General features: G+C 57.3%; 1 protein-coding gene across 1 annotated transcript in view; it reads left to right on the forward strand.

The window, feature by feature from the left end:
• The first annotated feature begins 225 nt into the window (after positions 1-225).
• Positions 226-14,506, forward strand: part of LOC102855481 — a 167,818-nt gene continuing 153,537 nt past the window's right edge. Inside the window, exons 1-11 of the mRNA XM_006887223.1 lie at positions 226-295; positions 664-815; positions 2,471-2,539; positions 3,326-3,578; positions 3,967-4,167; positions 8,391-8,475; positions 8,618-8,687; positions 10,827-11,004; positions 11,869-12,008; positions 12,780-12,842; positions 13,553-14,494. Of these exons, the coding sequence (XP_006887285.1) occupies positions 226-295; positions 664-815; positions 2,471-2,539; positions 3,326-3,578; positions 3,967-4,167; positions 8,391-8,475; positions 8,618-8,687; positions 10,827-11,004; positions 11,869-12,008; positions 12,780-12,842; positions 13,553-14,494 (2,223 nt within the window). The remainder of the gene's footprint in view (positions 296-663; positions 816-2,470; positions 2,540-3,325; positions 3,579-3,966; positions 4,168-8,390; positions 8,476-8,617; positions 8,688-10,826; positions 11,005-11,868; positions 12,009-12,779; positions 12,843-13,552; positions 14,495-14,506) is intronic.

Consider the following 14,506-nt stretch of genomic DNA (forward strand, 5'->3'; position numbering starts at 1 on the left):
TGCCAATTAATTCTGAAAATCAGCTTATGAAAACACGAGGACCTGCAGTCTGCCTCGTTCAGGAAGCTGAGTGCCCTCGCCTGGACCACTGCTGTCTGGCTGATTCTGACCCACGGTGAGCCAGCAGAGGTCACAGAGACCATGCATTTTCCTAAAGAAGGTCCAAGGTGCCTCCAGATGGACTCAGACCTCCAGCATTTTGGTCAGCAACTGTGTGCATTAACCATGTGCCCCACCAAGGAAGGGACTCAAAAATTCAGGGACTGTGACAACGGGCTGGACGACACAGGACCAGGTAACGTCCGATGCTGTTGTCTGAGGGCAGACTCCCCAGGGAGTGACTGGCACACAAGGCAGAAGGGGCAAGTGCCACCATCACTGCACACAGGTCAAGCAAACACCCTCTAACCACAGGGTTTCTAAGGTGCAAATGTTACCAGGAGGAGCTTGCCTCATCTTCCTCCCACAGCGCGGCGGCAGGGTTCGAACTGACAACCTGTCAGTTACAGCCCCAACATTTCAATAGCATCAGTTTTTGTTTCATTCCCTTCACACAGTGAGCGTTTCCTAGTGGACGATCGTGGTTCTTGGTAAGATGCTTCTTACCTCTCCTGCCTGCTCTACAGTGCAGAGGGGCTCACGGCTGGCCCTCCCCGCGCCCAGCTGGCCCACCCCGTGCCCAGCTGGCCCTCCCTGTGCCCGGCTGGCCCTCTCTGCGCCCAGCTGGCCCACCCCATGCCCGGCTGGCTCTCCCCGTGTCCGGCTGGCCCACCCAGAGCCTGGCTGGCCCTCCCCACGCCCAGAGGGCCCTCCCTGTGCCTGACTGGCCCACCCCACCTCTAGCAGCCAAGCACTAAGTGCTCCACACTTGGACCTCACTGGACTCATGTGCCGAGGTATGGCCGAGCAGAGTGTCACAGCCCTGGGAAGCGGGCTGTCACACAGCCATTCTTCACCAAGGGCCCCAGACACGCCCCTCATGTTGGGGTTCATCTTGCACCTCCTTGTTGTAGGATCTGTAGACACTCAACTCACCCATGAGGGCAGGTGAGGCTGCCTATGGTCAGATGGGAGGCAGAGGGCGCAGAGTTCAAGTCCTGACTCCTCCAGCCACTGATGATGAGGCCGTGGACAGGCCAGCCACCATTCTGAGCCTCAGTTTCCCCCTCTGTAAACAGAAACAATCACAGCTTTCTCCCGCTCCTTCCCTGTGACACGCTGTTAGGTGTGGACGGTCTGTCCCACAGACGCTGGATCAAGGAGGGCAGGAATGGGTAGCATTCACCACTCAGCCCTGGGAAGAAAGGATCCCGTCCCTCTTGGCATGGGGGCAGGAAGGCTGCGGTTCCCAGAAATCACCAGGCTGTGAACAACCTGACACCTGGCCTTTGACCTCACACATCCATGAAAGGGGCCACCAAAAAGCGATGTGCAGGGATTTCAGGTACTTGCTGACCTCACTCGGCCTCTGATGCCCACTGCTGTCCAGTCGATGCTAACGCAGCGTGACCCTCCAGGACAGCTGAGAACTTCCCGGAGAGCTTCCACGCCGTCATCTGTGCTGGGGCAGACTGCAACACCGACCACTGACCTCTGGGTCAGCAGCTCAATTACTTAACCGCCAGGGTTCCTTAACTCTGACCCTCTAGATCCAAAACCCACAGTCAAACCCTGCTGTCAAGTTGCTTCCAAAAGGACAGCTGGTGAGTTTGAACCTCTGACCTTCGGGTTAGCCACCTGACACTTAACCTGCTTCATTTCCTTTAACAGAGGTTCTCAGATCGAGACGCAAACTCAGCCCCACCTCGAATCTACTGAAACAGAAACTCTGGGGGTGGCCCAGCAACCATGTTTTAACAAGCCCTTGGGTCGCTGATGAGGAAAACACCGAGAACCACTTTTCTAGAACGTTCCAGAGCTCCATGCATGCTTCCACAAAGACTCCCGCCTACAGGTGCAGTGAGACAAACACACAGAGACACACACACAAGGCAGGCAGCGGGAGGGGCCCAGCCGGGGTGCAGGTGGGTGGGAGCATGAGTCGGCCAGAGAGGGGGAACCTGACACCCCCGGAAGACAGGTCACTCGCCGTCTTGTGGAGGTCACTGCTGGCCACAGGAAGTCTGGCCGTTTAAGTGAGAGCACTCAGCAGGATGACCGTTTGCAGAGACCAGGCAGGAGAAGGGTGGGGTGCCCAGTGCTCAAAGGGGCAATCAGGAAACAATTGCCAGCCGCCTGCCGTGTCCAAGGGTCTGAACAGGAGGCCTCTCAGCAGCACGGCCCCAGAGCAGGACAGCTGGGCCTCAGCCTGAACCCCGAGCCTGGCAGGCCACAGCTCCCTTCTCTGTGGGGAGCAGCCCCTCAGGGTCCAGTCCCTCACGTGCTGAACTTCCTCCCTTCAAGACCCTACGTTAATATCCTGCGATGTCAGGAGTCCCCACCTAGTTGGCCTCATCCTGCCCTCCCAAAGGTGGCCCCAAGACACGGGGGCGCGCAGGGACCTGGAGTGGATGGGAGGCACTTCAAGGTCCAGGCAGAGGTGAGGTGGTCATAGCCTGGATAAGGAGTCAGGGTTCATCACAAGGTGGCCGACCTGCTGGGCCCACCCAGGTGTGTGCGCAGGTCAGCGTGGACACAGAGTGCTCAGGCACCTCTCCGGGTCACCTGCGTCCCTGATGCTTCCCGGTGGCACACGCAGAGAGTGCTGGGTTCGAGCTTCACAACTGGAAGCGTGTGCCTCGCCCCTCCTCTCACGCCAGCAGCACCTGGAGGAGGTGCTCTTCTGATTTTAACCCCCTCTGCCACCTGACTCGGAGGGACCCTGCTCACTGTGGACAGGGGAGAGAGGAGAGGTCTCCGGCTCAGCCTGGTGGCCACGCTGCCCTCGGGGACCGTCAGTGCTGACGAGTGCCTTCTGTAACAAGACCCACATTTCAGAGAACAATATGGAGCATCGCTGGCCAGGGGAACCCCAAATCCTGGAAGTGGGGGCACACAACCTTGCTGTATGGGAGGGCTCTTGCAGGAGCAGAGTTCCCTCCTCTGTACAGCAGGGCCCACTAGGTACCTAGTGTGCTTCTAACCCAAGAAGGCCTGGCCCCGAGCTCCCTGCCACCTCTCTGGATGATCCTGGGACCCCAGCAAGGTGCTGTGAGCAAGCTCATGAGAAGACACAGCTCCCTGGGTGACACGTTACTCCTGAGTGACCCCAAGGACATCCACCCAACTCTGGGTCCCCCGGCCCCTACCCAACACAGCTCCCAACTCTCCCAGCCTGGGCTGCAGAAACGACCTGGATCAAGTCTCACCCTCGCCTGTTCTCTAGAGAATCAGAACCTTCCGCAACCCTTCAACAGGGTCCCAAGCACTGAAGGTCCATTCTGTGCTCACGCCTCCAGCCAACCAGCCCATCTGCAGCGATGCCCAGGACGAACTCAGCGCCCTGTCACCTTGTGCCAGGGGACCTGACCCAGGACACCTCATCTGTTCCACGTGCTGGGACCCCCAAGCCTTGCTCGCAGAAATTCACTGCCTTCCACCTGACCCCAGCCCTTCAAGGGTCTGGAATCCTTCCTGGGGTAAGTAAGCCATGTAATAATTTTCAAAGGAAACATTCCTGTAGTAGTGACAGCGCCTCCCAGCCTCAGCCAACAGCAGGTCAGGGATGGGTCCATCCTTCCCTGACAGTGTGGGTCAGATGACCCACCCACAGGACAGTGTGCAATACACACCACACGGCACAGCCACGCCACACGGGCACACGCCCATACACCAGAATGTGCGCACGCCAAAGACACGGCACAGGCACGTACACTCGCACCAAACACCACCTTCACACAGCACACACCAGTCACTCACATACACTCATACACGCACTACACCTCTCCTCTTACATACAACCTCTTCCCTCACAGACCTCAAAGGAAGAACACCTTTCCAAACCACCTTTCCATTGTGACTTCACAGAACCACCAGCAGACACCCTGACCGGGGAGCTTGAAGGACACTGTCCTCCGAGCCGGCCTGGGATGAGCCGTCTACACCGGGGCTCACAGCTGACTCGGGAGGCGCTATCGGTGTGGACTCCGTCTTGCCAGGACGGGATCGAAGCCGTGTGGGAAACAGGTGCCCACCGTGCCGAGATGGAAGGTTCTAGTATGGTCTCTGGTGAGCGCCCTCTGTCTGCACCCGTGTCAGACTGGCTTCCTCTGTGACAATAAGGGCGTTATAAAAGTCCATAGCGTGCGCAGAAGCATCAATCTGTCCAAATCCCGCTGAAACACGGTGAATTAATCACAATCAGAATGTCCACCGTCCAGAGCAGGGTGGGGGGCATTCTGCAAGAGACCCCTTCCTTCCAGGACACTACAAACTGCTTCGGTACTGGGTTCACTCAGATAAAGTGCAGAGACCCCACAGAATCAGACCATTTTCAACATCTGCTATGCTTTTATTACCATGATTTTGTTTTATGGTAACTGATGAGGACGGGACCGGGTCGGCCAGGGCTCAGGTGTGTTAGCTACAGGGCTGCTACGAGTCTTCCTCGACTGGACAGCACCGACCAGCCACCACCTGACTCGCTCACTTCTCGCGGCCAAGCTGCCCGACATCAGATGCCTGGCTGCAGGGACAATGTCCATGGTGCCTCCTGCCCTCGTCCTCGGACAAATGCAGGGGTTCCTTTGGAAGCTGGTCATGCACTCTCACCTGCCTAAACCCCCTTGCAAAACCCCTGGTTGTGGAATCATCTCCCACTCGTTCTGTGTGCTGCAGGACACCTGGGTGTGGGGTGTGTGTGTGTGTGACAGAGAGAGAGAGAGAGAGAGACAGCCTCCAGGGCAGTGTGCCCACACCTGGGAATCATCTCTCACTCGTTGTTCTGCGCTGCAGGACACCTGGCGGGGTGTGTGCGTGCGCGCGTGTGACGGCCTCCAGGGCAGTGTGCCCACACTTGGGAATCATCATCTCCCACTTGTTGTTACATGCTGCAGGACATCTGGCGGGATGTGTGTGTGTGTCTGCGCGCGTGCGCGCGCACGTGTGCGTGTGTGACGGCCTCCAGGACAGTGTGCCCACACCTGGGAATCATTACCGCCCCTTCTGTCCCCTGCAGAGCTTGGTGGTTTGAACCATCCACCTACTGGCTAGCAGCACAGTGCTTTAACCACACACCAGCAGGGATGGGGGAATGGACGCTGCGGAGCGGACTCCGGCTCCCTACAGCCCCGTGTGTGTCAGAGTACAACTGAGCTCCCACCTGCCCTCCACCTGACCCCCAGCCCTTCAAGGGTCTTGAATCCTTCCTGGGGTAAGTAAGCCATGTAACCATTTTCAAAGGAAACGTCCCTGTAGTAGTGACAGCGCCTCCCAGCCTCAGCCTACAGCAGGTCAGGGATGGGTCCATCCTTCCCCTGACAGTGCAGGTCAGAGCTCCACTGGGTTTTCAATGGCTGGTTTGTCAATGGAGATTGCCAGTCCTTTCTTCTGAGGCACCTCTGGGTACACTCGGATCTTTACTCTTTCGGCTCACCACCAAGCTAACAGGAACAGGTTTGACAGGTACGGCTGTTGCAAGCTCAGGACCCATAAGGTGTTTTAATGTCCCTTCTAAGCCTGGGTGAGCCAAATCTGCGGGCTCGCCCAATGGCCTGCCAACTTCTGTCTGCAGCCCTGTGACGGTAACTCAGGTAGGCTCTGAGGAGCAGGCAGGTGGGGGCTGAAACTCAGAGAGCGGGAGTGGAGAACCTGGTGGCCTCGCTGCGGTGAGCAGGCCTGGCTTTAGCTCCAGATAACAGACTGTAGTCCGGTGAATGCAAGCCACACGAGACTCACCAGCCCAGGGCTGCTGGAGACACCAAATGAACAGCCTAGTCTCCAATCCCTAGGAGTGCCTGCCAGGTATAAAGCTCCTCTGGTGGTGTAGCCCACCGGTAAGAAGCTGCACTGCCAACCTAAAGGCAGGCTCTGTGGAAGAAAGATGGGCAGTCTCCTCCCATGAGATTTACAGCCTGTGAAAACCCACTGGGGGAGAGAACCAGGTATTGGTTCCAACCCAGTGGCATAAAACAGCAGCCACCTGAAGTTCAGCAGTTCAAATCTACCCACTGCTCCAACAGGAGAAAGAGGGGTGGTCTCCTCCTGTAACGATTTAGCTTGAATAGTGGGCTACAAAAATCTGTGCTGCAGTTTTTTAATTTCTACACCTTATTAACCTGAGAGAGCTCTGGTGGCCTAGTCTGTAGGGAGTTGTGCTGTTAAACAAAGGTTGTCTCTAATGGTTCGAATCCCTCAGCTGCTCCACGGGAGAAAGATGGGCAGTCTCCTCCTGTTACGCTGACCACATCAGTGAGCCCATGGAGGGACGCCATGTGTCTGGACTGGCTCGCCGGCAGTGGGCATCCTGGTCATGAGATGGAGACAGAGGGGGACCAGTGCTAGAGCCTGTCCTCCAGAGACCCCGCACTGCAGACCCCAGGGGGTCACCTGCCTTGTGTAGAAATGAGACCACTAATAGCCACGGCTTTCCACCCTGCTCACAGCCACATAAATATATCTTCCCAGGTGGAGAAGCCAGAGCGAGTCAGAGAGATGCTTTTAACAACACAAGCAGACGTGAGGAGGGGACAGCTGCCATTACTCAGAGTATGTGAGAGGCTCCAGGGAAGGGAGTGAGGGCAGGTGCATGTGACTCAGGTGAGAGTTCAGCCAGGCCCCGAATTTCCTGACCATCGGGTTAATCGAATCCGGGCCTGCCTCACTTTTCTGAGCTCTGCACACATTCGTTTTCATTAACCAAAGGCTGCTAGCACCTTTGGGTGGAGCAAGTCTACACTTTGCCACAGTGAGTGCTCACTTTGTCTCTGCTGTCACGTTCTGGCAAGTCTCGCACTATTTCAAGCTTCTCTGTTGTCTGGGGCGGAAGCTGGGGTGTGCTGCTGCTTACCAGGGCTGCCCACTGACGCGGTGATTCTGGCCACAGCGACCCTCCACCGGTTTCCAAGGCTGTAAATCTTTACAGAGCTCTGGTAAGGAGGTGCACTGCCAACCCAAAGGCACGCAGTTCGAATCCACCAGCTGTTCTGCAGGATAAAGAATGGCCATCTCCTCTGGTCCGATTTACAGCCTCTGAAAACCCGCTGGAGGGTCAGCTATGGGTCGGTTCTGACTTTGAGGCACTGCCCATCTTTCTCCCCAGGGCAGCTGGAGGATTCAAACCACCAATCTCGCGTTAGCCCTCAACACACTATACGTGACACCACCAGGGTGCCCTTCACGCTTAACAGATCACCAAAACCCCAGAAGCAAACTATGCCGTCAAGTTGTGACTCACAGCGGGCCCCCATCAGGAGTCCGCTGATCTTTACGGGAAGGACGACAGGGCTCACCTTTCTCCTTGAAGCAGTTGCAGCCCAGCACGTTATACTCTGCCCCCAAGGCTTCTTTTACAGACGACAGTGTAGTTACATATAACTTTTATATCTTTTCATATGTCATAACTCGATTTATTATTGTGTTTTGGAATAGACAATTTTAAGTCACTCATGCCCACCTCCTCAAAGTGGACAGAGGGCAGCAGCCCAGTGAGGGCCCTCGATTAGAGCCCCCAGTCTCAAGTGGCCAGGGTGTGGCTTTCTTCGTTCACATCCGCACCAGGGGCCGTTCTGTCAGGGTCCTAGGATGGATGGACGGACGCTGCTGCTGTGCTGACCTTGACCTGTCTTCCACTGGCAACTCCCTGGGAGACAAGGGTTCTGCTTGGCAGCAAAGCCAAGGTCACTCTCCAACAACTGCCTACAGAGCGAGAGACCACATCCAACAGAGCCAGTGACCACATCCAACAGAGCCAGTGGCCGCCAGAGGGACCGAGGATGGTCTCCCAGAGACGCATACAAATCAGGAGTGGATTTGCATTCACGAGGGCAAGGAAGCAAAGAAGACGGAGACAGACTTGGCTGCAGTTGGAGATGGACCTATCTGTGAACTGCTGATACACTCGTCCTTTAACCCTGAGGTACCTCAGAAGAAAGGCCGGGCAACCCTTTCGGGCACGATCACAGTCACTGACAACCCCACAGAGAACTGTCCTCCTGTCACACTGACCAAGGGTCACCCTGAGTCGCTGTCAAGGGATCTTACCACCAGTTTCTAAGGAAATCTGTAATGGGCATTTTCTACATTCAGAAGCACTTTTTAAAAATTCCAAATAAAATCAAGATGTCAAGATAAAACAGAGAAATGAGGTCTTCTCCTGAAACTCCAAAGAAACCTGAAGCATGTAAGAACTGTCAATAAAAGAAACGTCAGACCCACAGCACTATGGGTCCACATGGATTTTGACACCCCCAACGCCCCCAAGAACAGGGACAGAGCCTCTTACACTGCTGCAGGACCCCCAGAGGGCCCTCTGGGAGCGTTCAGGGATGACTGTTGGGGTGATGGCCACAGCTGCCCACAGGGCTGCAAGGAGGCCAGGTTAGTGATGTGAATGGAGGTCAGGGTGCAGGACGGCCCAGGCACACAGAGACACTCTAACAGGAACTGTCCTGCTCAGAAGAGGCTGGAGGTGGCCCCATGGGAGAAGTCCCATTTGCCTTGCCTGACTGACCTTGTCTAGGTTCCTGGTCAAGCCACCACCTGTCAGGGAGGCTGGTGTGGCTCTATGCCGGCTACCGGAGAACTTCCAGGTGAAGGAGGACTAGGAAGAAAGGCCTGGTGAGTGATTTCTAAAAATTGGCCAACAAAACCCTGTTGGTCCCCAGGGTCCAATCCACGAGTACATGAAGGACAGGTATTCCCTTCCTGGGTGCATGGGCCACCAGGAGGCGCGGGCCACTGGTCAGCAGCCAATGGGCTGGGAGGAGGGCCAGTCCCTGGAGAAGGACATCATGCTTGAACAGCCGCTGTTGTTGTGTACTGTAAAGTCAGAACCAACTGACAGCTGACCCTCCAGCATGGAGGAGACAGCCCATCTTTCCTCTGTGAAGCAGCTGGTGCATTCGAACCGGGTGCCTTTAGGTTGGCAGTGTGGTTCCTTACCATGAAGCCAGCAGTCAGTGAAGAAGAGGAAGACGCTCGTGAGGTAGACTGACATAGTGGCCACCACGCGCACAAGCACAGCAAGGACTGTGTGGATGGCCAGGCCCGGGCGGTGTTTCCCCGCGTGCGACGTGAGCTCAGGGCCTGCTCACGGGCACCTGACTACCAAGGTAAACCTCAAGCACCTTGGCTTCCTCCGCCCCAGGTTTCCAACTCTCCCTCCCCCTAACAGGGCATCACCCACAAAATGAAACCACAGCAGCTGGGCCCTCTGGCTTCAAATGCCTTAAGGTTTACGTGAGGCCGCTGGTGGTTCTGAATCTCAACTCCAAAAGCAACTCTAAAATGCGAACGGTCCTGTCAGACCACTAGGAAGGACAGGCCAATCACATGCTGGGTGAGCCATGAGACTCGCCTCACGGCAGACCCTCCCCACCACCTCAGAGCTGCCTCCCAGGGTCCCCCAGGATCCACATCCAGGAAGAAGACAGAAGAGGAAATAGAGAACACTGAAAAAGAACACTGGAAGAGGAGTCGCCGGAACTCGCACAGGGCGGCCCTGTGTCTTCTGCAGGGAAGTGCTTACAGGGTTCTGTGCCTGGCTTGTGGGTTAAGCAGGGTTCCCCTCAACAGGCCCCTGGCAATGAACTGTGGGATCCTCTCCTCGTCTGCTCCCTTGTTTAAGGACAGTTCTGGCCGGGGGCTGAAGTGACCTTTCGGACTTGAGACCTTCTCCTGGCAGCGTGGCTGCAGCCCTGAGACCCCACCTTGGTGATGTGCCGGCACATTTTATGAGAAAGTGTCCCCACAGAAGATTCCTCACCTGGAACCAGCTGAAGCTCAGAGGAAATACAGAACCAGGAAAGGTCCCCAAGCCCCAAATGCCAAACTCTGCTGTGCAGTCCGCTCTGACTCAGAACGGCCCACAGGGCTTCTGGGGGCTTAGGGACAAGGAGTTGTGCTGCCAACACAAAGGTACATGGCTCAAATTTACCAGCTGCACCTTTAGACAAAGATGGGCAATCTCCTTCTGTGCAATTAACTGCCTCTAAAACACACTGGAGGATTAGCTATGGGTCAGTTTCGACTCAACAGTACACAACAACAACAATCCTTACATAAAGGCACCTTGGAAGAGGTTGCTAATCAAATGACTGGCAGCTCTGTGGGAGAGAGATGGGCAGTCACTTCCTGTAAAGGCTGGAACTCAGTGGACAGTCGTGATGAGACAGCACCGACTGGATAGCAGGGGTCTGGACGTAAATCTTTGTTTTAATCTCGTCTCTCCTATGAAGCAGCGAGTAGCTTTGACTCTCTGACCCTGCAATTAGCACCGGAGTCTTTAACCACTGTTGTCAGCAGAGAGGGCTCCTCAGAAAAAGCCCGAACGCTAAATCTAAATCCACAGCTGTCAAGTCTACTCCAACCCACGGAAACCCCACAGGACAGAGAAGAGTGCCCCATGGGGTTTCCAGTGCTACAGAGTCCTACAGCAGCAGACAGCCTCATCCTTCTCCCTGAGAGCAGATGATGGGTTTGAACCACCAACCTTCCAGAGAGCAGGTGAGCACTTAAAACACTGCACAAGGGCCTTCCTGAAAAGTCAGAGGGCACTGGAAAAGATTCCTTTTTTTGTAGTTAAGAGGGGTTTGCTGTGGCTGGTGCCGCGAGGACGGAAACATGCTTGTGGTTCCCCAACTACATGCATGCTGTTCGCTCCCTCCTCCAGGGACGGCACTGGCAGGCTGCTCAGAGGATGTCCACCACGGTCACGCCTCCTCCCGCAGGCCACGCGTGCCGAGAAGTTAAAGGACAAGCCATGCTTCCACCCCGCCTGGGGGCTGCTCAGAGAAGACGAGGTCTCCCCACCACCAAGACACAAGGTGAAGCTGGACCCAGACGCGGGAGGCCTGCTGTTCAGAACCCAGGAGGAAACGCACCCGCCGGATTCACGCCACCCACGTGGCAAAGGGGAAACAGTGCTTCGACTTACTCATTTTAAAAATATCAAGCACAAACACGGACCAGCTATTTTAGAACGTGTGTCATCAAACTCTTCCAGTGGGAAGTGATTCAGAGTTTGCTTCTCTCAGGCGTCAGCAGGTAGCTCAGAGGAGGGACTGGGCAGAGCAGGGGCTGGAGGACCAGCAGGGGACTGCTCCCTGATGGGCCCTTGCCTGGGTTCTTGTCACTACTAACTCGGGGCACAGGTGTGGCTCAGGGGGAGCAGTGGAGGTGGGGTGGAACTCCCAGCCGAGACACCTCATATACAGCTACCCCCCTGGTGTCACCAGAGATGTCCATGCTGCTGTGACATGGGACGGGTCTCAGCACAGCTTCCAGACTAAGAGAGACCAGTGGGAAAGGCCTGGCAATCAACTTCTGAAAAGCACCCCAGGTCTGATCAACAGCTGGTGGCGCGATGGCCCAGGTCCAGCAGCATTCTGTCTTGTCGTGCCCGGGTCTGCCGGGAGCAGCTGACCTGCACGACTCCAGGTCAGAACCTAAGGCAAGGCGGATGCGTTTGGCCAGCCTTTGCACCAGATGTGAGGGGGACGGGGGAAGCCTCGCTCAGCAAACTGATGGAATAAACCATTGCCAGGGGAATATTTAACTTTCCAAAGAAAATCAACCTTTTTAAAGATATTTCACTTAGCACGCAGCACACCACTGAAAGCGAACAGCTATTTATAAACCGATCCTTGAAGCCAAGGCCAGAAGGGAGAGTGATGACCCCGGCCAGCCGCCAATCCGTGCTACCACATACACCTGTTTCCAGAACAGCCCCTCTGCCTAAATTACCTGCATGTCCTGTTCACGCTCCCCCAGGCCTGCCCCCCGCCATTCCTCCCTGGGCCCCGTGTACCCCTGAACCCCGCTGGACAGCCATGTGGCGAAGCTCCAAGCCCATCAGACTCCGCTTCCGGGAGGAACTGCAGGGAGCGTCTGCTCATCTAGGACACAGAGGGGTGAGTGCGCTCTGATTGGGTCGGGGAAAATCAAGTTCACCAAATCCAGGGGGTGTCACCGAGCAGGAAAAAGGAGGCCAGCTCCCGCCCCTGGCGCCTCGGAATGAATGCAGGTGGCAGCGTCGTAATCCGTGACTGCAGAGGTCACCTGCCTGCATGCAGGGCCACCCAGCCCTCCCGGAGAGCCACACTGGGTTCTGACAGCGTGACACCGGGCGGCTGAGGCTAGCCAGGTGGAGGGCGATGAGGGAAGCAGCCAGGGTAACTCGCTCCTGGGGAAGGAAGGCATGGAATGTGGGGGCACCAAAAGACAGGAGGACAGGGAGGTTCCGGGAGCAGTGCCGGGACAGGGATTCCCACAAAGCACATCTGTGAGCTCCAGAGAGACCTGAGACCTCGTCCCCCTGTAATCACACACCTCACACACCCAGGACACCTCTTCTGAAGGGATCACCTAATAAGACAGCCAGCCTGAGCCAGAAAGGGGATCCTGCATACCACAGGAGACTGGGAGCATCAGCGACAGGAGAAAGGCTCCGGTCTGAGATGGCTCTGCAGAAATCTGACAAAACTGGCCTCAGCCCACCTCCTCTGCCCCTCGGCCCTGCCAGAGCAGCCAGCCTCCAGTTCTCCATTCAATGCCAAGTTCCCGGTCCCGGGCGCAGGGAGCTGCCGGCAGAGGGCGTCTCCAGGAGGGACTTAATAAAGAGAAAATTGTTTCATTTTAACACTCCAGACACAGAGCGCTTTGACTGTCGCCCCTTCCCACAGATACGGATGAACAATGCACACCGACGCGGGTCCCAGAACGCTGGCACACCCGGCCACTCGCCTGTGCTGGGGGGAGTGATCAGAAAATTTCATTTTGTTTGGCCCATCAGTTAAATGGACCTTGTGTTCTTTGGAGGCAAAGCCCCTGTAAATAGCATCTCTCTGTGGCCTTCTAAACAGTCCCTTTGTTTCTCAAAGAGCCTGAAAAAAAAATATTTACAGTCCATAGGTTATTTACAGCCTTGTTCTCCCGGGCCTGACTGGTAACTTTATTCCACCCAGAAACCTAATTCATTGGAAAGCTCTGGAACTAGTAACAGATTTTCTTGTAAGATAAGTTGGGCTTCCCCTCTCCTTTCTTCTTTTTAATCAGCTTCTTATAACAGAGATAAAACGAGCAAAGGCCCCAGCTGGCCTGGGGAAGGGTTTTAATAACCCCGCCTCCCCTGCTCCGGCCACCCAAACCCTCTGCCCTATGGCCACTTTAAGGCACAGGAAAATCTTAACAAAACTGGGCGGTGCAGGTGGGCTGGGACAGCGGGCTGCGATGGCCACCCTGTCCCCCAAACAGCCTCTTCCCGGGGGGAACGACCGGCTGGAAACTGGACGCAGTTTTTGGTTTCACGTGGGGGCCCCCTCCGACTCCGACCCCAAAACACATCAAGTGTAAAAACTTAAGTTGATTGAGGGTTGTGGAAACTGGCAGACGGACAGGCAGACACCGACGGAGTGCCGGGACAGGCGAGCCACGGCCTGGCTGTGCTGTCGTCCAGAGGACAAGCCGGGAGAACGGCCGGCCAGGGTCGCCCAGGCCCACGCGCGCCTGTCCCCGCGAGGCCAACTCCACCTCCCCGCACTCGCGAAGGCGGCTGCCGGGCGCCGCGCTCATTGTTCTGTCCGGGCCCGGGAGGGACTTTACATCCCCCCACACCACCTGGCCCCAGAATGCCGGCTCCAGGCCCCCCGCAATTGGAGCCCGCAGCGAAGAAAGGCGCGTGGGGTGGGCGCCGGCAGGGTGGCCGCGAGGACAGCGCAGCCGAGGGGCCGCTCCGGGGGACGTGCTCCCGCGGGGGCCGCGCGCCCCGCCGCATCACCTTTATTTCTCGCCCCGCGATCACCCCAAGAGCACCCCCACGGCCACACTTCTTTTCTTTGGGCAGGAGTCCACCCGGCCACAGCCGCCGCCTCCTCGCCCGGGAAACGCGCCCCCTCGCCGTCCCGGACCCCGGACCCAGCCGGCTCAGGAGGGGGGCGCGGCGCCGGGGGGGGGGCGGGGGGGAGGAAGCGGAGACCCGGAGCTAGGGTGCAGGGGAGAAAAGGGGGTGCGTACTCGGAGCTGGAAGCTGGGGTACCAGGAACCAGACCCGAGATCGGGGAGCTGGGAGGCTGGCGGCGCGGATTCGAGAACCGGGGGCCGGAAGGCAAGGGGACGGGGCCGGGGGCCGAGGGTCAGCGGGGCGGGAACAGGGAGGCGAAGAACCATCGGCCGGGGGCGTGGGGCCGGAAGGCGCGGGGCTCGGGGGCCCCGGGCCCGAGGGTTGGGGGGCCGGGCCGGGGGCGCGGGCCGCGGGAACAAAGCCGGGCCCCGAGCCTTACCTTCGTACACGGGGGCCATCGGGGCCGGGCCGTCCGCGGCTCATGGCAGCGGGGCGGGGACGGCGCAGCGCGGGCTCGGCGCCCCCCGGCTCAGGCGGCTTCTGCCATCTTGCGCCCGGGTCTCCGCTCGC

The sequence above is a fragment of the Elephantulus edwardii genome, unplaced genomic scaffold, assembly GCF_000299155.1.
Source record: "Elephantulus edwardii isolate Elephantulus edwardi_28Jun2011 unplaced genomic scaffold, EleEdw1.0 scaffold00055, whole genome shotgun sequence".
Taxonomy (NCBI): domain Eukaryota; kingdom Metazoa; phylum Chordata; class Mammalia; order Macroscelidea; family Macroscelididae; genus Elephantulus; species Elephantulus edwardii.